General features: G+C 37.2%; 1 protein-coding gene across 3 annotated transcripts; it reads left to right on the top strand.

Annotated features, from left to right (window-relative positions):
- Positions 1 to 656: 656 nt before the first annotated feature.
- On the top strand, positions 657 to 26,872 carry LOC100258981 (uncharacterized). 3 transcript variants are annotated; one of them, XM_059735342.1, is made up of 21 exons: positions 657 to 788; positions 1,210 to 1,458; positions 5,501 to 5,557; positions 11,861 to 11,888; positions 11,976 to 12,098; positions 18,678 to 18,789; positions 18,947 to 18,984; positions 19,115 to 19,168; positions 20,372 to 20,440; positions 20,791 to 20,907; positions 21,042 to 21,110; positions 22,834 to 22,913; positions 23,246 to 23,374; positions 23,448 to 23,715; positions 24,443 to 24,535; positions 24,649 to 24,816; positions 25,226 to 25,356; positions 25,491 to 25,629; positions 25,818 to 25,942; positions 26,059 to 26,241; positions 26,527 to 26,872. In XM_059735342.1, exons 2-21 carry the CDS (start codon positions 1,364 to 1,366, stop codon positions 26,564 to 26,566), a joined length of 2,118 nt encoding a protein of 705 aa, XP_059591325.1. In that variant the 5' UTR covers positions 657 to 788; positions 1,210 to 1,363; the 3' UTR covers positions 26,567 to 26,872. The 3 variants fall into 3 exon arrangements, with proteins under 3 accessions (XP_059591325.1, XP_002285125.1, XP_059591326.1); XM_002285089.5 differs by having other exon boundaries at positions 23,445 to 23,715; XM_059735343.1 differs by lacking the exons at positions 657 to 788; positions 1,210 to 1,458 and having other exon boundaries at positions 11,835 to 11,888; positions 23,445 to 23,715.
- The last annotated feature ends 66 nt before the right edge of the window (positions 26,873 to 26,938 follow it).

Raw genomic sequence — 26,938 nt, 5'->3', positions numbered from 1 at the left:
AAATATGGACTTAAATTGTTTCAATATTTTATGACTCGGGAAATTTTTTAAACAATTACTTACTCTTTATTAATGATCAAAAGTTGTTACTGGCTCAACCAAAAAGACACAAGTACGATACATCAGATGAAAAAAATTTAAAAATTATGATGGAAAAAGAGAAAAAAATAGCGTCATTTTTAATCAATTTTTGTTTATAATTTTTTTAAAATATTATTTGGATTAGCATTTGAGTTTTAAATTAATTTTAAAATTCATTAAACTTTTTAATGAATTAAATGTTGTCTAATTTGAAGTTTATTTGCTTAATGTTTTTTTATAAATATAATTACGTGTAAAGAAAAACTAATGAAGTCATTAAAGACTAGTTTTAGTCAATATATTTTTTTTTAATATGAATTCAATCACTTTTTTTTAGTTCCCTATTTTTCTAGTATTAATTGGACCCATTTATGTGTTTTCAATAATATTTAAAATTTAATAAATTTAATTATTTGGAGAAATTTTTTTGCCTAAATTGTTATAAATTTAAAAAAAATGGTTTTTTGTTTTTAATTTTAAAATTTGAAAAAAAGGAAAAGAAAACCTGACTATCCGGTCCAAAACCGGCCGGACCGGTCCAATATTCCACAGGCGGAGCCAATAATTATTACAGAGAGAAAAAAAACTAAAAAAAAATGAGGAAACTTCAATCTCTGTCTTGAAGCCTCCGAGAAATCTAGAGAGAGAAAATCCAGAGAGAAGGATCCATGGCTTCTTCTCATCAACGACTACAAACCTATTAACAGGTGAGTCCCAAATCTCAATCTCTCCATCAGAAGAGCATCACTAAACCATTAAAAACCCTAGAAAAATTGTGTTCACAAACCTCATTTTTGAAGCCACCTATTGCGTTGTGATTTCGCTTTCATTTGGTTGTCATCCAATGGAATCCTTGGCGTTCCGGAACCCCATTTGGTTGGGCTGTCATTTTGGCGAATCCTACTTCCACCTAACAAATCTTGGAACTATATTAGGCCTCAGTATGGGTTTGTCTGATTCAGGAGCTGCTTGCATTGGGATGTGAATTTTTGCCTTTTATTTTGATTTTTTTTTTCGATTTTTAGATCCCATAGTGTGGTTGGTTGGTTTTGTTGTGTGTTTTTTGTGTCTAATTATGTGGAAACATTCCTCTATTGAATGGCTAAAGTGTTGGAAATGGTGTTTCAGATATGGGATTTGAAGCCAATCCGGGAATTCTTAGCCCCATTTCATGAGCACTTGATTTCCATTTCAAATTGGAATTGGGTTTTGGTTTTGAGGAATGTGGTTTCTCTGGCATTCGGACTGAGTGGCTGTGGAGAGCAAGGATTTGTGTGCAAACATGGCTGAAGCTGCGGCAATAATGGATGCGACTGGGTCTAGGTTTAGTTCATTGGAGTTGATCGGAAGAGGTTCATTTGGTGACGTCTATAAAGGGTCAGTATTGGTTTTTATTGGTGCAATATTTATTTTTCTTTGCTCTGAATTGCATCTCACTTTAAGGCGAGTTTTAAAGTATTTAGGGTTTGCATTACTCGCTTGCTAACACACAATCTGAATTGCAATCTATTTAATAGTCAAGATTATTCCAAGTTTCATTAGAATAGTAAAAGAAGACCAAATCATAATTCTGAGGAAGAATAAGAATGTCAATACATTCAAACACATTGACCATACAAATATATGGCAATATCAACAAAAATCGATTTGTGGAATATTCTATAAAGCAACGAGAGAAAGACTACAAAACATGAGAAAATCTACATAAAACTTTTGAGATTGTTAATACGAACACTAGCACATCATTTGTAGTGAAAATGATCAAAAGAATGCATGTTTGATACGCATTTTATGTGTAGGATTAAGACTATTTGCAGTGTTTTTTTATTTTTTTTATAGGCAAAGATGAAACATATTAAAAGCACCAAACAATAGGGTGTGCAAAGGTATATATGGTGTGTACAAAAAGGTGCCAAAAGGTTGACCAAGGCTAAGAGATAAACAAATAACAATTCTCCCTCCTTACTTAGAACTCAACCAATTAATAAAGTCCAACATGGACAAGGAGCTATCCACCATGTACACTCTAATCCACTTCAAAAAGTTGTACCAAAAAGGATTGTTTGATTGCTTGATCCGCTTTTTCAGAATTATCAAAAGTTCTCCTATTTCTTTCTTTCTTTTTGTTAGACAACCAATTTTCCTAAAAGTTTAAGCTTATAGGATTTGGGTCTGTAATGTGTATTATGCTCTTTAACATTTTTTTTTCATTAGTGCTCTTTAACACCCTTTGTTATGTGTGGCCCCATATCTGCACGTGGAGAAACACACCAGTCCATAAGCAAACAACCACAATCAGTTTTTTTTTTTTGATAACCGAGGAACCTTCCATGGCAAAGCTCTTAGGACTCTTCATGGGGACCCAAATCTCGGAGTGTTGACCGCTCCGGAACAACCAACATTTGGTAAATTCATGGTATTATCAGTGGCAGGAGTCGAACTCAAGACCATGTGCCACTTACTAGGACCGTATTTCCTAGTGTTTGCCTTTACCACTGGACTACCCTGACGGGTAACCGCAATCAGCTTTTTTTAGGCATACATGTAGGTTTAATATATCGGGGAAATAAATATTATCTAGTGAGGTTAAACACATGACCACTTGTCCAATGAGACTTTGATACCATGTTGGAAAACTAGTTTTCTTAAAAACTTCCACAATGTATATCATACTCTTTAATATTTCCAAATGGACCCAAATAAGCACAAAGGAGTCGCTTTCCAAGCTTTCTTCTTTTTCTTCTTGACAAAAGATTTTTACTAGCTTAAAAAGACATCTCTTATTGAGGAGTGCATTACCCATTCTATCCCAAAAAAACATAAATTAGTTCATAGCATGACTACTTTCGAATGATAAAGGAGGATGTGATCAACTGTTTCTTCTTCTCCTTTGCACATATAACATCTATTTGAAATATTCCATCCCCCCCCCCTTCCCTTTTAAGCCGGTCCAACGTCAATATCCTTCCCCATTTTGGAAGCCTAAGCGAAAAAATGCAGCCTCATCAGGGCTTAAGGATTCCAAATTATGCTTGTGGGGAACACCTCAAATCTTTCATTAGATAAGGATGAATAAGGGGATTTAATTGATAAATTTCCACATTTTGAGTTCAATCAAACCATCTTATCCTCTATATCTTTACAAATTGTTTGCCCATGCAATCTCCTACAAAAGGCCTCCACCCCATCTAGCCCCCCATCATGGATCTGTCTTGTGAACCTTGGGTTCCAACAACCATCATCCCCTTCTTGCTTCCATGCCTCGGCTACCCATGCTTGACGATGGCTATTGAGAATAACACAAGGAAAGCCTCTCTTAAGGGTTTGTTACCATACTATTTGTCCATCCAAAATTTCACCTTCTTCTCATTTCCCACTCTGAAAATCATTCTGCTCTTAAAGTCCTCTTGTCTACTTCTGATACCCTTCCACATGCCCATTTCATACCCTTCCCTCACTCTTTTAGAGCACCATCCCTCCTTTTCTTGAAGTGGAAATGATTGTACACACAACATAGAAAACATTCTGTTTCATGGGTATAGGTATGGGTATCAAGCATCGGTTTGTATCTAGATGTTCAATTAAATCTTAGGGTATGGGACTTGACTAAAGATGATCCAAAAGTGCCTATCCAAAGAAAAAAAAAAAACCTAAAGATGATCCAAGAGTTGCATTTGTTTGTGTTGCACACTGTATAAAAAGCTTAAAGTGGTTGTCATGACATAGAAATTAAAATACTGGACAGATCAGTATTTCAAAGATCCAAACTTAAACTTAGTATTAAGTTAAATAAAAACTGCCTAACACAGGAGTCTATAATAACTGAATCCTAAGTGAAACCGTTTTTTCCCCTTCTTTTGTCTTCATTAGTAAGCATGCACTTCAAGGTCCGTGGACAGTTAGTTGAGCCTTGAGTCAAACTGGCTTGCCAATGATTTGAGGGAGAAACAACACCACATGAACATCCCAATGCCCTGTACCACCTTTTTTCTCTTGAAATCTCCTTCAAATTTCATATCTCTCCTAAAACCCACTCTTTCTCACAACCTCTCAAATTCCATCTGTTCTCTCCCAAGCCTCTCTCTTAGGTTTCCTCTCTCTTTTGAACCCTCTTTCTCTTTATCTCTGTGCAATCATTCTTCAGCAATAAAGACTCTCTTTAGTGAATTCATCCTCAATGAGAAAAGCTCTTCCCCTCCGGTGAATCCATTTTATTCCTTAAAGAGAAGCAACTTACAAGTAGCCCCTGATTTAAGTTCTCCGTCATTTTCCTTGTCCATTCCAATGACCTTTACCTCTCCCTTTCCAATTTTATCTTCAATTGTTTAGATTAAAGTATATTTTAATTATAGTTTTTAAGAAAAAATTGTCAAATTTGTTTTTTCTTAGAAACTGCTAAATTAGTCATAGATACTTGCATTGTTGTATGATGTATTGTATTTATAATATAGGATACTGTTAAGATAAGATACATATTGGTGATAACTATCCTTTTCATAAAAACATATCATATTGTGTATCATAATTTTTTAACAATCACTTTTTTTCAAAAGGCATCAGCAAAAAGGAACAAAAACAATTCTCATAAAAAAAGGAACAAAAACAATTCCTCTCTTTACGTGTACTTTGGGGCAAAATTACCTTTTTGCAACTTTTAAGCCAAAAAGCTCTTATCTGGATCCAATATATGATTTTTCCAAGATGAAAAAGATGCTTGAGTCTTTAACCAATATTCTTTTGGTTAAAGCTATGCATCCTTTTCAAACAATTTAATATGAGACTAGCAGCTCCCTTGAAGTTGCAGGCATGGCAGCCCACAAGGCCAAGCTTAAGTGGTAAAGAGTTAGGGTGGGGTTGTGGCAGATTCCAGGTTCAGGTTTCAACAGGCATAACAAAAAAGAAAAAAAGAAAAATAAAAAAAAGGAAGAAAACAAAACAAAAGGAAAAGAAAAAAATGTTTACCTATAAAAAAGAAAAAAAGAAAAAAAAAGTTGTAGGCTGCAGTAGTTGGTAATTCCTACCAATTGAAGTGGGAGTTAGAACTCCTGCCTTCTATGACAATTCAGTCAACTGTAGGAATACAGGCTGGTTGAATAAACAACCAAAATCTTGTCTATTGAATACCGTTCATGTATGTTAAATTAGTTAACAGTTAATACCCTGCTTAACATGCAACTTCCTCTCACATTTGGATTAATAAATGGAGGAAAGAATAAACAGATGGGGAAGTTTAAACCCCAACCTTCAAGAGTCAAAGCTTAGATACCATATTAAACTAGCAATTGAGTTTAAGTTTAGGCTGTTAAATAATGAGTCAATAAATATATCAAGCTGGTTAAGTTGTTTATTATTGAATCTGTTTTGGGAAGTCTGCTTGCACATGAGGCCAGTGGCCCCTAATACCTCTTCTTGTTTGCAGGTTTGATAAAGAGCTTAACAAAGATGTTGCTATTAAAGTAATTGATTTGGAAGAAGCGTGAGTATCTAGTTTGATACTTCTGTTTTTAGTATCTTGTTCTCTGTTCATTGATTTAGATGCTTGCTCTTCTATGAACTTCTTGTTTATTCAGGGTTTTTGTTTGTACTTTATTGAGATAGAAACTGTGTTATGTATATTAGAAGTTCTTTATTTGATGATAATCACTCTACATTAGGGGAATTGAGGAAACCCTTTTGTGAAGGCATGACCACCCATGGCACAAAATGTGCAATGTTTTTGTTCCTGTTTGATTTCATGAATTTGAAAAGTTACAATTTTGATAGATTTTGTGGATTGGTTAGGCTCCCCTCCCCGTAGGGTGCGGTTGTTTGTATGTGTTCCTGCCCATATTGGTTTTTGTATATGTACATATCGTGTATATCTTTATTTTAATACATTACCCTTTTACTTGTAAAAAAAAATGAATTTGAAAAGGTGCAATAGAGGAATGCTACCATTATTGGCACATGCCCAACAGTAGGACACCCTTATTCATTAGAAACTCTCTATGATACTTTTTTTTTTTTTTTTTTTTGATAAATAAAGAGATTGTATTAAAAACCACCGAAGCAGTGGAAAAAAGTACAAGAAGGAGAAAAGAAAAAGAAAGAAAAACACCCCACGCTCCCTAGCAGCCTGCCAAGGAACGAAGAGCCACCCTATCCACACCCTTAACGGGAAGCCACCCACCCAACAAAATCAACTAAGGTCGAGGGACCATCTTTTATAGACCTCTTCGTCTCCGACCAAAGAAAATAAACAAAAGAAGCCTTGAGTCTTTGGATTGACAACTCCTTTTCCTCAAAAGCAACTTTGTTCCTTGTCTTCCAAACCGTCCAAAAAAGGCACAAAGGACTTGCTTTCCAAACACCCTTCCTCTTCTTCCCCACAAAAGACCCATTCCACCCCGAAAGCGTCTCCTTAACCGTGGCAGGCAGCACCCACTGCACCCCGAACATTGAGTAGAGCAGCACCCAAAGAGTTCTAACCTTTTCACAATGAAGAAGAATGTGATCAATTGATTCTTCATGTTTTTGACAAAGATAACATCTGTTCGCTAGAGCCCAACCTCTCCTTTGAAGTTGATCCAATGTGAGAGCCTTTCCCCATGTTGCTACCCACCCAAAAAAACTCACTTTAGGCTGCACCGTAACTTTCCAAATAGCCGACGATGGAAAGGAGATTGGATGTCCTGATACTAATGATTTGTAGAGAGACTTAACCGAAAACATCCCACATTTAGTCTCTCTCCAAATCACCCTATCATCCACCCCTTGCTGAATTTGCTTCCTATTTAAGGCCACAAAAAAACTGCACACCTCTTCCAACTCCCAATCATTAAACGGTCTAGAAAACAACGGGCTCCAACTTCCCCCACCCTCATTGCACCTCCAAACATCCTTAACCCAAGCATCCTTGGAAACAGCCAATGCAAATAGAGAAGGAAAAGAAACACAAAGGGGTTCATCCCCACACCAAATGTCTTTCCAGAATTTTATCCTTTTCCCATTCCCCACAACGAAAACAAGCCTACTTTTCACAACTTCCCATTCTTTTCTAAGAGTTTTCCACAAACCCACACCATGCGTCTCCCCCCTTGCTTCCTTTGAACTCCATCCCCCTTGCTCCTCCCCATATTTTCCCCTAATCACTTGGTTCCAAAAAGCCTCTCTTTCCATAGCAAATCTCCAACTCCATTTGCATAAAAGAGCCTTATTGAGGATAGAAAGACTCTTGACCCCCAACCCCCCATTATCCTTCTCAAGGCAAACCAGCTCCCACTTAACAAGATGGATCTTCCTCTCAAGGGCCCCACCTCCCCATAAGAACTCCCTCTGAATCCGCTCTAACCTCAGTCTGACTTTTCTAGGCATAGAGAGCATGGACATAAAGTAAATGGGCATATTAGCTAGAGTACTCCAGATCAAAGTAATCCTGCCTCCTTTGGATATATATTGGCTCTTCCATCTAGCCAATTTTTTCCTCATTCTCTCCTCCACACCGTCCCAAACAGCCCGCGACCTATACTGCGCACCTAAAGGCAAGCCCAGATAAGAGGTTGGGAGGCTTCCAACCTTACAACCAATAGCTGCAGCCAACTCCTCCACATTATTCACACAACCCACCGGAATAAGCTCACTTTTGTCAAGATTAATTCTCAAGCCCGACATGGCTTCAAACCACATTAAAATCCAATTTAAATGCAGCAATTGCACCTTGGAAGCACCACAGAAAACCAAAGTGTCATCAGCAAACAAAAGGTGTGACACATTAACTCCCTCACCACCCCTACTTCTTGCCTTACAAGCAGACACAAAGCCCCCAGCTACTGCCTTCCTTAGGAGACTACTAAAAGCTTCCATCACCAACACAAAAAGATACGGAGAGAGAGGATCCCCTTGCCTTAGACCTCTAGAGCTTTGAAAAAAACCTGAGGAAGACCCATTCACCAAAACGGAGAAGCTAACAGTGGAGATACACCACTTCATCCATCTAATCCATTTTTCCCCAAACCCCATCTTCCTCATGACTGAAAACAAAAAGGACCATTCCACATGGTCATATGCTTTCTCAATGTCCAGCTTACACATCACAGCCTCTTCCTTGTTTTTTAAAACCGAGTCTAAAACCTCATTAGCCACCAAAACAGCATCTAGAATTTGCCTTCCTTGTACGAAGGCATTTTGAGCCTTGGACACCACCTTCCCCACCACCCTCTTTAATCTATTAGCTAAAACTTTAGCCAACCACTTATACAGACCTCCCACCAAGCTGATAGGCCTGAAATCCCTTAAATCTTCTGCCCCTCCTTTCTTTGGAATCAAAACAATAAAGGTGGCATTAAGACTTTTAACAAACCTGCCATGGTTATGGAACTCCCTAAAAAACCCCAAGACCTCCTCTTTCACAAACTCCCAAGAAGATTGCCAAAAAGCCATAGAAAAACCATCAGGCCCGGGAGCTTTATCCCCACAAAAACCTTTAAGCGCCTCCATCACCTCTTGCTCCGAAAACGGCTCCTCCAAACTGGCTGCATCCACCGCCTCCAATCTCTCAAAAGACAAACCCCTTAAGCTGGGTCTCCAACCTCCAGCAGAAGACAACATAGTTTTAAACTCATTCACCACCCCCTCTTTAACCTCATTCTCCTTTGTTAACCAAACACCATTTATTTTGACCCGGGATAACATGTTCCCCCTCCTGTGAGCGTTAGCCATCTTGTGGAAGAACTTAGTATTCCTGTCCCCCTCACTCAACCAGACTTCCCTTGATTTTTGTCTCCAAGATATCTCTTCCATCAAAGCCCACTTCTTAAAATCCTCTTTAGCTCCTCTCTTTGCGTCCACCTCCTGAACAGAGAGAGTCCGAGATAACTCCATTTTATCCCAAAAATCCACCTGACTCAAAGCCAAAGCCTTATTGACCTCCACTTTCCCAAACTCCAGCTTATTCCAATCTCTCAACAGAGACTTCAAAGCTTTCAATTTAGAAACCAACACATAGCTCGCAGACCCACTACAATTGAGCCCCACCCACCACCCCTGCATTTTTTCTTTGAACCCCTCTTCCTTCAGCCACATATTCTCAAACCTGAACGGCATCGGACCACTCCTTACTCCTCCCCCGTCTAGAAGAATTGGAAAATGATCCGAAGTCGGCTTAGGAAGGACATACTGCACAGACCCAGAGAAATGATCCTCCCATTCATTCGAAATCAGAAACCGATCAAGCCTTGAATGGGATTGGTTATTCAATCCTCCCTTCCAGGTGAAAGAGCCTCCTTGCAAAGGCAGGTCCCTCAACATTAAATCCTCCATAATCTCCGAAAATCTCCTCATTGAAGCAGATAATCTGCCTCCCCTACTGCTCTCCACAGGGAATCTCACAACATTGAAATCCCCTGCCACACACTGATATCTCTATGATACTTCTTAACATGTTCCCTGGTTTCACTGATATTTCGGGAGTGAAATACTTATCTCGAAGTGTTTTTGTTGTGATGATAACCTTTACTGCTTTACATATAGGAAATTTAGTTAATAATGCTTGGATGGCAGACCTCTAGGAAGGAGAGGGTGTTCTTGGTGACTGGTCATCACTGGTCGCCTCACTTTCCATGAAGCTTCCATGATAGAGGGTTGGAGGTGGTGTGTGCTTTTCTTCAGTGTCTTCAGTCGGCTCTGTGCAAGTAGATGTAGTGATAAGTTTTTTTGTACAATGATGAGGAATGGTACTTTGTCTTGCTAATCTTTCTATGGCTTTTTGGGTCTGAGGTGGTTGGGGCCTTTTCCGAAAAGGGACATTTGGTCTCCTTTGGTGCCATTCCAAAATCACTTTTTGTCCCCAAGGAAGCTATATGGGTGAAAATCCTTGCAACATACGAACTGATGAAAATGGATGGTCTTTTGTTAACTGGTGTTGTCTTTATAAACAGGATGAGGAATTGGCTAACCATATCCTCATGCTCTGTAGATTAGCTTAGCTGGAAGTTTGTGACTTTTGTAATTTTCTCTGTTTGGGAATTCCTGGGTGCTTCCAATTTCCAGGTCTTTGAATGAGTTGTTGCTGGGGAGGAATAGGAGTTCTATTGGAAGGTGAAGGGCATTTCTAGTGGCTTGCTCCTTTGTGTGTAGTCTGGTCCATTTGGAAAGAGTGAAATAGAAGAAGCTTCAAGGGCAAGAAAAATTTGGAAATGTTGGTGAAAAAATCCACCTTAAATTCTTTGTTTTCTTAGCCTGCAGTTTCCCCAGATTGTAATGTTGGTTCCTTTCTAGATCTCATTCATGATTTAGGTAGAAGGTAGGGTCTGTCCTTTTGCTTTTTCTCTTCGATGTGCTTATGATAAAGAATTGACGGTCAGTGATGTAGGTTGGTCCAACATAGAGTTAGACGTTTGGTTAATCATTAGAAGCTCGTATCAGCTGCATGCTTTATGAAAAGGAGACAAGTAATGAGGGAATCACCCAAATGACATGTAAGGACATATCTTGCAAAAATGAATCCACTGTTCAATCAGAGGGTGATAACCCTCATGCCCTTATCATGAAATGGATCTTTGGAGTTTCCATCTCCAATCATGGAAGAGATTTTAAGATTGAACAGATAGAGTAAGCTACCAATTGACCTGTTAAGAAATGAGCCCATAATGTATACCTTCTCTCATGTGGAGAGACAAATCGGCAGTTATGGATTTAAAGCTAAATAGATAGGAGAATAAACTGTTGGAGAGACTCTAACTTGAGGCTTCTAGTTAATCATAGCTTTGATACCCTTTTAAGTTATCAATTAACCTAAAAGCTTAAATTGTTAGGAAATTGGCCCACAATGTGTACTGGGCTAACACTACATAAATTAAGTGCCTTGTAACCAAATATTTACATAAATCAACATTTAAATGCATGAATAAGTTCCTTATTATTATTATTATTATTTTGATGGCTAAATAAGTTACCCCCAAAGTACACAGGAGATATAAAAGGGACACCTAAAGGAAGGCCTTGAAAGAGAAGTCACAAAATACCACCCTTACTCTGAACAAGACCCCACCCAATTTACAAAATCAATCAAAGGCATTGAGCCTTCTCTTATGTACATGCTAACCCATGTTGAAAGATTACAAAGGAACAAATGTTTTATCTTTAGATTAGCCTGTTTCTTGTTTGTCCAAAAAATGCAAAGGGGAGTGGCTCTACCTACTTTTTTCCCTTTTTTCCCCTACAAAGGAACCATGCTAACTTAACAGAGTATCTTTCACTGAAGAAGAAATCACCCAAACTACACTGAGCAGCTCTGCATGAATAAGTTCCTTCTGTTTCAACTTTCTTGATGCTGTATCTTCTTCATGGTTAATGTACAATTTTAGAAACATATAACCGCATGATTAGTCGAATGACATCCTACCATTATTGTTAAAGGCCTCAAATTTACTGTGTTAGCTTTTAAGATTGTGCAAAGGTGTTTTAAACTAATCCTTCCTTCTTGTATTTAAATTTCCTGAAGAGTTTGTGCTTCCTGGGATTTTGGAAATTGAAATCAGTCAGAAAGAAACAAATTCTTCTCCTATCTTGAATAAGTTTCTCATTATTTTCAGAATTTAAAAAATTATGTTTTTCTGCATTCTATTTATGATTTTTAGATATGCCTAAGCCTTGGTTCCTGAATGATTGTTTTGCTGGACATTTCTATCTGCAAATAAGCTCTTCAGTGGAATTTTTGACATGCTTGTGTGTATTCAATGTTTACTTCACCCTTGCTTTATGATTTACTTCTAAAGCTGGCTTTGGAATTTTTCTTCAACAGAGAAGATGAAATTGAGGACATTCAGAAGGTATTTTCCAGAGTCTTGATCAATTACCAGTAAATGAATCTACCACACAAATGATTAGGTTGCTTATCTAAATTCTTTTTCTTCCAGGAAATCTCAGTTTTATCACAATGTCGATCTCCATATATTACCGAGTACTATGGTTCTTATCTGCACCAAACCAAACTATGGATAATAATGGAATACATGGCTGGCGGTTCTGTTGCTGACCTAGTGGGTTACTTTTCTTGACTTTCTTCTACATATTAAATGCATGAACCTCATAACCATTTCATTTCATGGATCAGTATTAAGGAGGAATAAAACATTTCTCATTTATTCCCCTTGTGCTAACAATGTTATATAAGCCTTCTATCAGATTTCTTCATGTGATAAAATATTTCTAATACTTTGGTAAAAGAATCATCATTTGGTTCGTTTAAATGCTTATTACCTGCTAAATGGATTAAGATTTCCGTGGAGGAATCCAGTAAGCTGGGAGGCAGAAGTTTTGCTTAAGAAAATCCTTCATAGACAGTGTCACTGATATACCAGTTTTAAATGGTGTGTTTGTCATTAAGCCTCTTATCTCCAAGGCTCTACTCCTCGAAGCTATTTGCATATCATAATATCTCTTCAAAATTTTTTCCCCATTTAGAGTTTTTTTTTTTTTTTTTTTGGTTTTTTTTATATGTTTATTATTTGTTTGCATTATTTGTGCTTTTTATATTTGCTTTGACTCATTTTTACTGCAATTTTTCCATGAAAAAAAGGAAACAAAAAAGAAAGAATTAGGATCAATAAAATTATGCCACTTTTTAAATTCAGATACTAAGAACCCATTTGTTTGCTTTCTCTTGTCTGTTTCTTGAGGACATGGAAATGGTAAATAAGCCAACAAAAAACATGTTGAGTGAACGACTTTTTGTTTTCATTATTTAAAGCAGTTCCAAAACCAAGTTTCGTAATTCTTTATGCCATATTTGACATTACAACTACTGCACCATCATCACAGCCAGCAGCAACACCACTCTGCCTTTGCCATTGCTGCCATCACCTCCACCAATACACTGCTGCTGCTGCTACCACTTTCAGCACCACCACCGTCACTGCTGCTGCTTCATCGCCTCTGCCGAAAATTTCCTCATACTGCTGTTTCCAGCAGCGCTACTGCTGCTTCCAGCAGCGCTACTGCTGCTTCCAGCAGCGCTACTGCTGCACTCTGCTGATGCCATTGTCACCGTCATGCTCCATCGCTGCCATCACTGAGCCTAGGACTACCACCACCTCCACCACTGCCAACCGCCTCAACTGCCGTTAGCACCTCCTCCACTACCACCCTTACACCACTAGTGGCACTGCTACCTTATTCCCATCATCATTTCTTACAACTCTATTTTCCAAAAGTCTAAATTTGATTTTTTTTTTTTTAGTGTCTGAGTTTTTTCTTCCTTTTCAATAGTGGATGAGCATAACCACCAATCGTATTTCCGTTGCCTAAAATGTAGAAACAAAATGAAGACAACTTCTTTCCCATTTTGTAAAACAAAAAATTTTGCAGAATAACTAAATACGATCTTAGTTACCAAGTATCAATGCTCTTTTGCACTTGTCCTGGTGTATAAAAGCTTCAAATCTCAAAAACTAATTTAAGATTTCAGTTTGCCATCTAGGAACCGTGTTCTTTTAAGGTTTATCCATGTCTTCCAATTTATGTTTGCTTTTTTTTTTTTTTCTTTTTTTTGAAAAACCTAATTCATTAGTTTATAGGCCAAGTATTCCTCCAATCCTTCCCACCAACAAGCAGATGTGGTCTTGGCTTGTGAGTCCAGGAGGAAAGATTATTACACATGGATTAATAATAAAACATAATGGCTATTGACTGGAAGCAGAAGCAAAATCCTCATAAAGAATGAGGTTAATAACGCTCTGAAACCAGAAATTGTGGAGAAATGTGGCCTTTACTTCTGTGGGAAGCATTAGACAGTAAAAAAAGTTCATTTGTTAGTGAAATTATGAGTTTGAAAGGGGGCATCAATGGAGAAAGGCAGTGGTTGATAAAGATAGAGAATGCTCAAATATCAGAATTTAGATATGATTAATTCTTGCTCACATGGGGAGTTGGGGATGATTAGTAAGGGGTGATATTTCACCAAGAAAGGCATTTTGTTCTAGAATACGATGCTAGTGAACAAGATGATACCAACTAATTGTAGAAGCAACGGAACAACTTGGTTTTGAGACTTAAAACGGCAGTCCTGACTTTTCCGTTAAAAATTTCTTTTGTTGCATTCCTTGTTTCATTTCCTACATTTTTCATATGTTTCTTTTATTATTATGAATTCAGACACGATTTCTCTTATTATTTTGCATGTTTTCATGGTTTTCGGCGGCTTATAACAGATATAATGTTCCAATTACATTTCTTGCACTCCCTTTCTGTAACTGTGTGAGGGCTAAATGTTGTCTGTGTTTTGATATCACTGTCTGTGGCATATATTAAGATGCTTAGCCTATGATCTCTTTCTATTTTTCTGTAATTGTCTTGTTCAGTTTGCAATTTTCCATTGGCATTGCATAGAAAAATGAAGGAACATAAAGGAGAAATGGAATTGGTACAGTTAGTCGTCTTGTAGACCTTTTTCCCCAGCCGCCATTTTTGTCATTTCATAAAAAATTGAAAACCATTTTCCCTATTGTCTCCAAGAAGTTCTGCCTGACCAGTTTCTGCCCATTAACCCAGTCAAGGTAGACACAAATCCTATTTTATGTGGTTTGATTCTCTTCTGGTGTGAGAATATGTGGCTCCTTTACCCCAGATTTAAAAATACAGATTGTGAGTAGTGGAGAGTATATCAAGCTGATGGGTGGCAAGGCCTTAGGCATGTGCAAAAATTTCTAGAAGCCAAAACTTTGGAATAAAGTCACTTTTGCAGCCACAAAAGGGACAAAGAGTCTATTCTTAGGGATACTGGAAAGTGGATACTTTGGAAGGTTCAGGAGGTTTGTCTGAAATCTCTTAGGGCCAAGAGGAAGTTGTAGCAAGGAAAAATTCTGCTGAAGGAAGAAGTGTCTTGGAGAAAAAAAATCTAGGATAAAATAGGTGAAGGAAGGAGATTGTCACTCTAAATTCTTCAATAGAGTGGCTAAAGATAGCAGAGACCCTTGGTTTTTATTTTGTTTTTGTTTTTTGTTTTGGGAAACTTTATTGAAGCCATAAGGGCCAGTGGAGGATTGAGGGGTTAAGATTGGTTCCCTATTTTCAAGCAAAGGGCTAGCTGATTAGAGCAACCTTTTATAAAAGAAGAAATAAAAGAGGCTGTTTTTGGGTCCAGATGGTTTTTCCTTAGGTTTCTTTCAGGGATGTCAGGTCAGTATGAAAGGAATTTATTGGATCTTTTCTCTGTTTTTCATAATAGCAGGGTTCTTAACACAAGGATCAACACAACCTTCATTGCAATGGTTCCTAACAACGCTTCTGCCAATAGGGTTGATTATTTTAGGCTTATTAGCTTGGTCACTATTCTGTACAAGATCATGGCTAAGGTGCTCCCTAAGCGTCTCTTGGCTTTGTTACAAGAAATGATTGCATCTTTGCACGGAGCTTTTTTGGAAACGACAACTATTGGATGTAGTATTAATAGAAAACTATTTTGGTGTTTGAAAATTTCAGATTTGGAGGAATGGTTTCAAAAGTAACTTCGATGAAGCCCATGATCATGTAGATTGAGATGAATTTCATCTTACTTAGAAGTAGTCTTCACTCTAGTTGGAGATCTTGGATTTTGGAATGCAACTTTTTTGTGCTAGTCAATGGGTGTGCAAAAGGATGGATTAAGGCCTCAAAGGAAATTATATGAGGAGATTGACCCAGTTTCTCCCTTTCTTTTTGATATGTAGGTTGTAGGATAGGGGCTTGCTTGAATATTTTCAAGTGGGTTGATGGCATGTTAGAGTGTGACATCTCCAATGGATGTAAAAAAATGAGGAGCAGTCTGATCAAAAGCTGAAATGTTCTTTCCTTAGTAACAACCCTTTAGCATGCTGGAGGTTCCTAAGAGCCTTAAGGGAAGGTTATGGGGTGGGTCTTTGGAAATGATGCTGGTGGACCATGCCATATTACACTCCTTTATGTACATGTTTTTGGAGTGGGTCATAGTGCATTTAGGGTCTAGCACGTTGGCTTTATTTGTCTTTATTGATTGGTTAAGCTATAAGTGAGGCGAGGGCGTTGTTTTTTGTGTATCACTCTTTTTTTTTGGGCCTTGTATACATCGTGTATGCTTTAGGCGCTTTTAATACAATTGCTCTTACCTATAAAATAAAATGGGTTAGGTTGTACATAAAAGAAGGTTTAATGCCTATAGATTGGTTGGGATCATGCTAAGAGAGTTGTTTTTTGTGTTCTCTTTTTTGTGGCATTGCCTTTTGGTGCCTGTTGGATTCATCCTGTGTACTTTGGTATATTGCTTTTTTGCCATGAAAAGAAAGGGAGAGACATCTACAATTCATGGATGGTGCTGATAGATATGATAAGAGGATATTCATATTAGGAGACTTATTCTATTAGCCTTTGCAAGGTGCCCAGGCTTAAGGTAAATTTAAGTAAAAACACTTTATCTATAATTAATATCAACCTCTATTGTCTCAATAAATTAGCCATAGATTTAGGTTGCAGTATTACTGATTGGACTCTCTCTGATCTGAGTCTTCATTTTCGTGGAAATTCAATAGCTCCTATGTTTTGGGATCTAATCTTAGGAAGCATCTTTAAGAGATTAGATGGGTAGAAGAAGGCCTACCTGTCTGTTGCAGGTAAAAGCACTCTTGGTCAATCAAATTTAGGTCATTTCCTTCTTATTTCCTTTTAGTCTTCAAGATTTCAATTAATATTGTTTCTAGAATTAAGAGGATTCAGTGGAGTTTCGGTTGTTGTGATCAGGAAAGGAGAGAGTTTGATAGGCAGGAATAATGTCTACAGGCCCAAAGTTGGAGGAGACTAAGTATTGGTAGGAGTTCCTTGAATGATAAAGCCCTCTTAGGTAAGAGGTTGTGGAGTTTTCCTATGGAAAGTGATGCTCTTTGGTATAAGGTTATTATAGTCGTTTGAGGAAGATATTTCGTGGAAACATCAACTCCTGCACTTCCAATTTCCCAACCTCTATCCGCTTATCAGGTCTAGGGATTCCACCATCTCTATTGTTTTAGACCATTCTTCTCCTTCCATGTGATGGAATCTTGATTTTCAATGAAATTTGACCAACCAAGAAGGTGAAGGTCTTTCGATGTTGTTGCATTCTCTGTTATCTATATATCTATCACCTTTAGTGGCATATGGTAGTCTAGTTGGTTAAGGCGAACACTGGGAAGCGTGGTCCAGTAAGTGGCACATGCTCTTGGGTTCAAATCTTGCCACTGATGATACCTTGAATGTATCCGATGCAGGTTGTTGCAGGGTAGTCAGCACCATGAGGTTTAGGTCCTCATAGAGAGTCCTAAGGGCTCAACCATAAAAGGTTCCTCAGTTATTTTAAAAAAAAAAAAAACTATATATCCATCACCTTTGTTCCGGATATCAGAATTTTGGTCCTTGACCTCTATTGGTGTTTGTCCACCCATACTTACCTTTTGGTTTGGCCAAATCTAGGGAAACCAGTCACTTTTCTCCTAGTTAATTCATATGGAAATTCAACACTTCATCTAAGATGAGAGCCTCGCTTGGCTTATGGCTAATAAAAGGGTCAAAGACTTATGATCTCTTACAACAAAGGCCTCATAAAGCCCTTAGACCTGAGTGGTGAGTGATGTATTTGAATAGTAGTGAATCAGTAGATCACCTCTTTTCTTTGCTATCCAGTCGTTATGGGGTAGACTTTTCAGAGCTGCTGGTTTGGCATGGGGGACCTCCTAGAGAGGTAGCAGATATGATGGCTTTGCTTTTTGTGGGTTTGAAGAAAATGGGAGGCATAGAACACTTTACTGCATGGCTAGGCTTGCTTTCCTGTGGGTGATTTGGTTGGAGAGAGATGCTGTGATCTTCAAGGATAGATGGAGTTTGTTGGAGACAGTTTAGAATGTGGTGTACTCTCTCTCTTCCCTCTGGGTATTAGTAGCTCCAGGACTCTCAGGCTCCTGCTTAAATGCAATAATCCTGGATTAGAGAGCTGCTTGTTCTGAGAGAAGGCCACATTAGTGCATTTTGAACTGGTTCTCCCACCTCCTCTTTTGAGCTGTTTGAATCTCAACTTTGTCAGATGTTCTGTGAGCAATCCTGGACAGATAGGAATTGATGGAGTATTTCGAGATCATAAGAGTGGAGTGGTTAGAGGTTTTCCCAATGCCTACTTGGTGCTAGCTTTGTAGGAACTTGGCAGGTTTGACTTAGGCTTACACTTTGGGTTTCAGCATATCAGTGTGAAGGGTGATTCAGCAATAATTATTGCTTGCATTTGTCAGAGGAAGAGAGGTCCTGGAAAGTTGGACTTCTTGTTGCATAGGATTTCATATTTTTCTTCAATGCTGGGGATTTCCTTTGTGGGGTTTCCATGTTTGGCCAACCAGTTGGCGGATTCTTTGGCTGGGCATAGGACTGCTAGTTGAGAAATTTTGGTCTCTTGTTTGGCTGTTTTTGGGGACTCTTTTCTCCCTTTTTCATTCTGCTTTGAAGGATGACTCATCCTTCCCATACTTTTTTAATTCATGATGCAATGAAATCTTTGTTTCTGTTGAAAAAACATGTTGTGATGACATTTACACTTTTTTGGCACAATCCCAGGTAAATCATTTGCCTTAATAGAAAATTTTATTTTGCAGATCCAATCTGGTCAACCACTGGATGAAATGTCTATAGCTTGCATTTTACGTGATCTACTCCATGCAATTGAGTATCTCCATAATGAAGGAAAAATTCACAGAGATATCAAAGGTATTGTCATCAAATGGACCCTTTGTTAACTCAAGTATCTTTGCTTGAAATAGTGTCTTTTGATTTGCTGTTTTTAATAATTTCTCTAATTAGAGCTTTTCTTTCTTCTTGTAAACTATTTTGGTGGAATGACAACATTGATATTATAAATTTGCAGCGGCAAACATTTTGTTGACTGAGAATGGCGATGTTAAGGTAATCCTTGATGCTCAAATAATCCTTTGCACCAAATCTAACTCATTGGAAGAATGCTATACATAATATGGATGAGCATGCGTGCTCTTCTTTCTGGTTTCTGAATTTTATGTTTCTGACCTTGTAACAGGTTGCAGATTTTGGCGTTTCTGCGCAATTAACAAGGACAATCTCAAGGAGGAAGGTACTATTTTTTCCAATTTCTAAGGGTTAATTTTTTATCAAATATGTGGAGATGGTTTATTGACTATGCTTTCTGCCTTTCTTTGCTTTATTTGGTTACAATATAGCTTAAGTACACCCAGTGATAAACCTGTTTGTTTACTTGTGTCGAGTTCCTTCACTTGGTCTCTCTCTCTCTTTATATATATACATTGGCACAACCATCATCTCTTGAAAGATTTGTTCTATAATTTTATTTTTTATAAATAAGAGAATGTATTAAAGAGTGCAATTAATGCACAAGAATACACAAGACATATACAATGAGCACCAAAAAGCAAAACAAAAAAGAGGGAAAACAAAAAAATACTCCTTCCATCAACAAAAAGCCAACCAATCTATAAAATCAACCAAAAGCATAGTGCCTGCACTTATATACACCTTAACCCACAGAGACAGACTGTTTAAGAAATCACTTATGATCTTTGATCTGACATCTCCTCACTTCCAAAACATCTTCAGTTTCTTTCCTTCCAGATGGTCCAGAAAATACATAATGGAGCGGCTCTGCAAGCCTTCTTGCGTCTTCTACCTACAAAATTATATCCTATTCTTGTTCTATAATTATATCCCATTTCTGTAAGAGTCTTCTGCAGATTGTTGTGTATCTTGTAACAGGTTCTACATTGAACAGTATATGTAAATTTGCTTGTCCCTTTGGACCCTAGCAGCCACCAATCCCATAAACAATTGGTTCTATGATTATATCTTGTTCTCATAAATCAATATGATATCTAGAAGTATATAATTTTTTTATAAAAACCATATATATATATATTATTATAGCATTTAGAAGTACACATATATATTTATAGTTGTAAGAAATATGTCACTTTTCTAATTAGTTGAGATTACGACATTTTAATTTCTAATTTTTCATCAGCACAAAGCTTATACTGTTGTAAAATTTTTGTAATGAAAAATTTCCCAGCTGCCACTAGATGGCAAATCAACTTTCTTGTTTCTTTGCTGATGGATATTGTGACACTTATGGCTACACCATTCTGCAGCTTTATGCCATTAGCCCCAACAACTCACATCACTCCTATTGCATCGCCGTTTGTGGCTAGGAACCAATGAACATGTCTAAAAGTTGAATGGATCGAATGCCTCTTACTTCATTTCATGATATATATTTTTACACTAATGTGTTTAACAATGACAGACATTTGTAGGAACACCATTCTGGATGGCTCCAGAGGTAATTCAGAATTCAGAAGGATATAATGAGAAGGTATCTATACAGATGCTCTCTCTCTCTCCCTCTGTGTGTGTGTGTGTGCACGCTTGTCTATATATATATATATAATTGTGGGGAGTTCAATCATATTTTGATCAGATTTTTTGTAATTGAGGGGAGGATTCTTTATCCTTCTCATGTTTTCCTTCACAATCTCTTTTTTCTAATAAAAAAGATATATAAATATAAGATATATGTATTTTTGTTTTGGGGTTGTGTTTGGCTTGGTTTTGTTGGGCAGTTGTGAGGTGGTCAGTATTTGTGTTTCTCCTTTTTTGCCATGTTTTGTCCATTTGGTGCTTCCTCCCACTTCTGATATTATTGGGCCATGAACAATGATGCAGGCGGATATTTGGTCTCTGGGAATAACTGCAATTGAGATGGCAAAAGGGGAGCCTCCACTTGCAGATCTCCATCCAATGAGAGTGCTTTTTATAATACCTCGAGAAAATCCGCCTCAGGTTTGCCAATCATTCCTTGATGTCATACTTACTAATTTTCTTGTCAATTGATCTTGAATAATGAGAGTCATTTACCAGATGGAAAATTATTCTCCATAGTTCTAAAGGATAGATACTTTGTGTTTGTTGTGCAGCTGGATGAGCATTTTTCTCGCCCCATGAAGGAATTTGTTTCATTGTGTTTAAAGAAGGTTCCTGCTGAGGTAAGTACTTCTACCCTCCAAATAGCTCACTTCTGTTTGATTTTCTTGTTATTTTAAATATTCTGGTGTGTGGATAAGAAACTGATTGACTGTATAGACATCCCTACTTCTGACAATATCATTTTTAAGATATTGTTTGGTTTGACTTTTATCTGTCTGTCTACTAGTCTAGAATAGAATGTCTTTGTTTTATCATGGAGATTATGCATCATTCTGAAGTATGGACTCTTGAATATTTCTATGTGGAGGAATATATAAAGTGAACATTTGTGATTACTCACCATAGATATAATACCCAATTGCCTTTTGAATTGACCTCCATGAGAACAAAATTAACTCAATTAATACATGTACCTACTAAATCAACATGGATCCACGATGTTTCATACACACACATTGAGAATTTGTATTTTTGGATTAACCCTTTATATGACTTGTTCTGTGCTATTATTTTCCCTCCTATAGTTAAAAAAATAAAATTGAAGCAATGAAATTTGTCATAGAATGGTGGATCTATACTCATACTCCATTTGGATTATCACTTAAAAAAGGAGACAAGAGAATGAATTAGAGGAGAACATAAAGGACAAGAAACATTTTCTTCAGGTTGTTTATGTAGAATAGGTGGAGAAAAAGTGATAGAAGAGTGGGTGGGCCCCATCCAAACTCTTTTTAAAGTGCACTTTTAACTTAATAAAAAAATGTTGAACATTTTCTTCAGGTTGTTTATGTAGAATAAGTGGAGAAAAAGGAATAGAAGAGTAGCTGGGCTCCATCCAAGCCCTTTTTAAAGCTCACTTTTAACTTTATAAAAAAATGTTGCACTCAACTTTCTTTGTAAGTTCTCTGAATCATCTCATTTTTTGTGGATTTGTAGGGATTTATTTCTCTTATCATCCTATTTCTTTTCTTTTCTTCGATGTGGACAAACCAAATTGCAGAACCTGAGTAAATTTTTTTAACTTCTTTTTTCTTTTCTCTTTTGTTCTCTTCTCTTGTTTCTTTCCAAGTGAAGTACTAATAGAATTAGTTCAGGCCTGCCACCTGTGATATAAGGATTCTTCTCTTAATGACTGAGGCGCATCATTGTGCCATGTCTTTGATATTTGATTCCTAAGAGTTGACTCTATATTGTAAGACTCTTTAAAAACATGCTTCATGTCTTGCAACTCATATACTGAGTGAGTGATCATGGCTAAAGCCTTGAAATGTCTTGTATTTTGAAATGTGCACCTCTCACACTGAGGATGGGAAGTGAAGTTTGCTTCTTAGATTTGTCATGTAAGTTTTATAATTTGTTTAAATTGGCATGTTATTTGATACTATATGATACATCCACAGTTTTGAATAATCATTTGAAGCTATATATATAATTAAGAAATGTGCTAATGCATATTTGAAGGGATTAAAAGTTAATACATGCTTTCTTTAACCACCTAGTGTCTGTATTAGTATCAAAATATATTATATGAGATGCTTGAGAACGGATTGCTGTCTGTTCATTTTTTTCTCTATTTGTTTTGTTTTCTTAATTTTTAATCTTTTTGGATTTCCTGATGTACATGCCTTGTATCTTGAAACATATGCTTTCTCTCACTGGAAACCTAGTGATTTCTTGTTCCTGCCTCTTTAGGGTGGCGACATGATACTCCATTATTAGCTTAATCATCATTATGCACTGTAAATCTACTTATGCTGTACTTCTTTGTCTCTTTAATTTCAGAGGCCAAGTGCCAAGGAACTTCTAAAGCACCGCTTTATTAGGAATGCAAGGAAAAGTCCAAGGCTTTTGGAGAGAATAAGGTGCACTACGATGCTACTACCTGTTCAGTTCTATTTATAATTTATTTTAGAAACTTCTGGTATACTTCTTTTTTTTGGTGAGCATTTGTGTAAGAAGGATCTTGAAGTAGGCCTGCGTTCACATATATAAGGTGTCTAAAGGGAATATAAGACACACTGAACCATGATGCAGGATTAGTTCATAGAGCACTGTATGGCATCCAGATCTGTTAGTGTATTTATCACTTTAGGAAAGGGGATACAATAAGAGTGCCACTACAGAAAAATGCTAAAATAGGAGTGTCTACGTGGATTAGTGTGATGATGACATCCTGCTTTTACCATCTTGATAGAGAGCGCCCAAAATACCAAATAAAGGACGATGCAGAAACCCCCAGGAATGGTCCTAAAGGTATTGGGGAAGGATCTGACACTGTGAAGGTGACAAGAGATTCAAGGGGTGAAGAAACTGTTCGAGCCAGGTGGGTTTATCTGAACTAATGCTTTACTCATTTCATAGTTGGTTTTTGACTAATTAGGTCAAATATACAGTAGTCAGGGAAAAACCCTGAGAAATGCTGGATGGGATTTCAGCCTTAGTGGCTCACAGAGTACAGGAACCGTTCGAAGTGTCATAAGACCACCTCAGGCTAGAGAAAGGAAACCAGAGGTTTCATATCAGGCTCCCTCAAGAAAAACTGCAGACAGTAACAACCATCTATTGTCTGCATCTGGAAGTGGACGTTATGAATCATCAGAAATTTTTCTTGGAAAAGAGGCTAGGGATGCTTACTACGATGAACAAGACAATTCCCATGAAGATGTAAGACTCTCTCTCTCTCTCATACACATGGTTTCTTGCAGGAATTGTAACCTACATCCCAGTTGCTACCTCCAAAAGTAGCTGTGGATTTGAATTTGTAAAAACTAATTAAAGACGAAGAGCAATGGACTTAAATTTCTCTTCCCTTCTGTTCTAGTAGACCAGGAAATGGTTGCTATATTGATCTAATGAAAAAAGTGGGAATGAGGACTATGTCGTTATGAAGTGGGAACTTCAGATAATCTTATATGTACAATTAGGAAAAGGTAATATGCTTTAAGCATGAGTCAAAGTAGTTCTTACCTTGATCTTTACACTGTCAAAAATCAGTCAGATCCATGCATTACATTTTTGTGCCCTGATATGCTTCAATGAAGTTGGGTTTTAGATGATCATTACTTATCTCAGTAGGCACAATAGAGTTAACTCAATTGTTTAACTTAAATTTGAAAAAATGGAAAATTTTACACCATATATTTTTTTTATTTATCTGCTTCTGACTGGGCAAATTTGACAAGTTCTAAGTTCATTAGTTCATATTCATCAAAATTTGAAAGAGCTAGATGAAACTATGGTTAAACAGCCTAACTCAAAATTTAGTTGTCTCAAGCTAAATCAAGGATATGTTTTTATCAAGAGATATTTTTTTGAACTTTTAAAGACAGTGGCATATATGGACTTCATGTGCTTGTATCTATTTCTGAAGTTTGAAGTGCTTGATTTACAGGACGAATTGTCTGTGAGTGGATCAGGAACTGTTGTTGTACGATCTCCAAGAGGATATCAGTCATCTATTCCTTTTAGTGATCAAAGTAGTCTGGTATGTGACTGTGTTGTTCATATGATAAAAATATAATACTTAGTAAATGAAGTTTCTATATCTTTTGTGCGGTGCTAGCCCTTGACTTGATTGCATTTTTACATGCCATGTAGTCTAGCAATACATATGCTTCTCTTGAGGATGCTTCTACCAGTGGCACTGTTGTTATTCGTAGTCATCATGATGATTCTGATTCTCCTCGAACGCCAAAGTCTAGATTGGGAATCCAAGAAAGGACATCAACTGCCCCACCTGAAGATAGTGCAATAAACCTTGCTGAGGTTAGACATTGATTTTTTTCATCAGATCCAATTAACTCGATTAACTCAATATAATTTAATAACTTTAAATTGTTCATATGATGTGACGGATCTTCCTTGATTCTTTGTGACATGATAATTTTTTCTTATTAAATCCAGTATTACATTTCATGAGATTTTAATTTTTCTCCCAATAGATCATGGCCTTTGCCCCACTCAATTCCATCCTTAATTGTTCTCCTAGTATGATTCTGATAATTTTGTTTATTTTTTTTTGTGTTTACCACTAGATTCCAGTCTTGTTTTTTTATTTCCTGATTTATTCCAAATTTTTGAAATTGTTCCTGCCCTTGAATAATTCCCTAATCCTAATTATGTCAATTGGCTTACTTGTTCTAAGATGTTCTGTTTCGGCTGGTATGTTATTCAGGCAAAGGCTGCTATGCAAGGAGGCTTGAGGAAAGGAAATGCTCGTGAGAGGTCTGTATTGGGCAAGGTCAACAAAGATGAGCAGGAAAAAAGAAAAACAGAGCAAATTACAAGCAGCTCTGACTCTTCCAGGTAAATTTTACAGTTGGTATGTTTTTATTTTCTGGGTTTTTTTCCCCTCCCTTTTCCCCGCAGGAAAAAAAGAAAAAAAGAAAAAAAAAGCAGGGTTTAAATGTTACCATTTCTAAAAGGCAACACTCCTCCAGACATTCTCGTGAGTACTATGATGCACCAAAAGCGTTTGCAAGGTCGCGCCAATCAAGTGATGATGATGAAAGTGCAAGAGCTGCTGTATTGTCATCATCTAAGGCATTATCAATATTGTTCATTCCTTCATTAAAAGAGGTGAGTACATGCCAAGTTATATGGTGCATAAGAATCCATCCTTTAGTTTGATGCTCAGATGCAGTATGCTTCCATAGCATGAATACCAGTGCATACATTTTTAGCATGTTCATGAAGTGACCTTTGGTCAAGCATGGCTTCAACCCACAATGCTTCACTTCTCATGGTTGTCAATGTATATAATGTAGGCCGGCCTTGATGATTCAAAAGGGGCAATTGGTCATGCAGTGGCAAATGCACTCATAAATATGGAGCGCACAAAGCCTGGGTCCTGTGAAGTTCTTGTCAGCAAGTTACTTCAACACTTGGCTAGGTTCACAAGTCCTTTCATAATCTCACTTTTTTTTTTTTGGTTCTTTTCAATCTAGTACATGAGAAATGCATCTGATGTTTAGTTTAAATAACGGAAGTAGAAAAAAATCTGTGCAGTTCAAAGGAATCTTCATTGAAAGACCTTCAGGAGCTGGCAACTCGCGTCTTCACCAAGGGCAAGACAGCTCCTGAAGAAGCAGAAAATGCAAATGCAGAAGCCGATAACAGGAAAAGACAACAGAACAAGGAACTTAACTCGAATCCCAATCTAAGCCCACTTGCAAGGTTCCTCCTCTCAAGGTTTGTGGATCGATTCCTTTTCCAATCATACCTCATTTTGATTTATAGACACAAAGAAAACCTAACTTCATAGAACAAACATTGGCCATAATGTGTCACAAAAATTTCAAGATAAACCAATAGCTAGAGAGTTTCATAATGTTCTTACCCATAAAATTCTACGATCTCTTCATTAAAGCTATTAGGCGATAAAGATCTATTAGGCAGTAGAACAATTTCAGATTTGAAGCACTTTAAATATCAAATATGCCTTGCTCATGAAATGGATAAGCATGTGTTATGCAGATGGCAAGGCCAAGTTTCAAGGGATCTGAGCCCAGCTTAAAGATGATGCCGGAAAAGGATTTGTTACACCTTCCCTTTATAGTGTGTTTTCTGTTTATGCATTTGTTTTTGATTCAATGTACATAACATTATAAGCAACATGTATTTTTTCACCCTTCTGATCCTGACATTACTATTTTTTCCCCTTACATTTTTTGTTTCGTAGCAGCTGCAGCATTGCTGTATGATTAGCAGGTTGCTTTTATTATGGTAAAAATGTAATATTAATAACCCTAATTGTATTTATTAATAAGTATCATCTCACCAGAATTTTGCTGGTATAATGCCTAGAGTTAGATTTTTTTCACATTGAACCCATCTATTTTACGAGCATTTTCCCATTTTACTCTTGTAGCGTGCTATTTTAAAGACG

The sequence above is a fragment of the Vitis vinifera genome, chromosome 19, assembly GCF_030704535.1.
Source record: "Vitis vinifera cultivar Pinot Noir 40024 chromosome 19, ASM3070453v1".
Taxonomy (NCBI): Eukaryota; Viridiplantae; Streptophyta; class Magnoliopsida; order Vitales; family Vitaceae; genus Vitis; species Vitis vinifera.
This window is presented reverse-complemented; position numbering and strand designations above follow the sequence as displayed.

Bases quoted from the DNA above. Each gene is read 5' to 3' on its own strand.
- LOC100258981 (XM_002285089.5), top strand. From the start codon at position 1,364: ATGGCTGAAGCTGCGGCAATAATGGATGCGACTGGGTCTAGGTTTAGT. The intron at 24,817-25,225 runs GTTAGACATTGA...TATGTTATTCAG, and splicing joins GTGCAATAAACCTTGCTGAG to GCAAAGGCTGCTATGCAAGG. The intron at 26,242-26,526 runs GTTTGTGGATCG...TGTGTTATGCAG, and splicing joins GCAAGGTTCCTCCTCTCAAG to ATGGCAAGGCCAAGTTTCAA.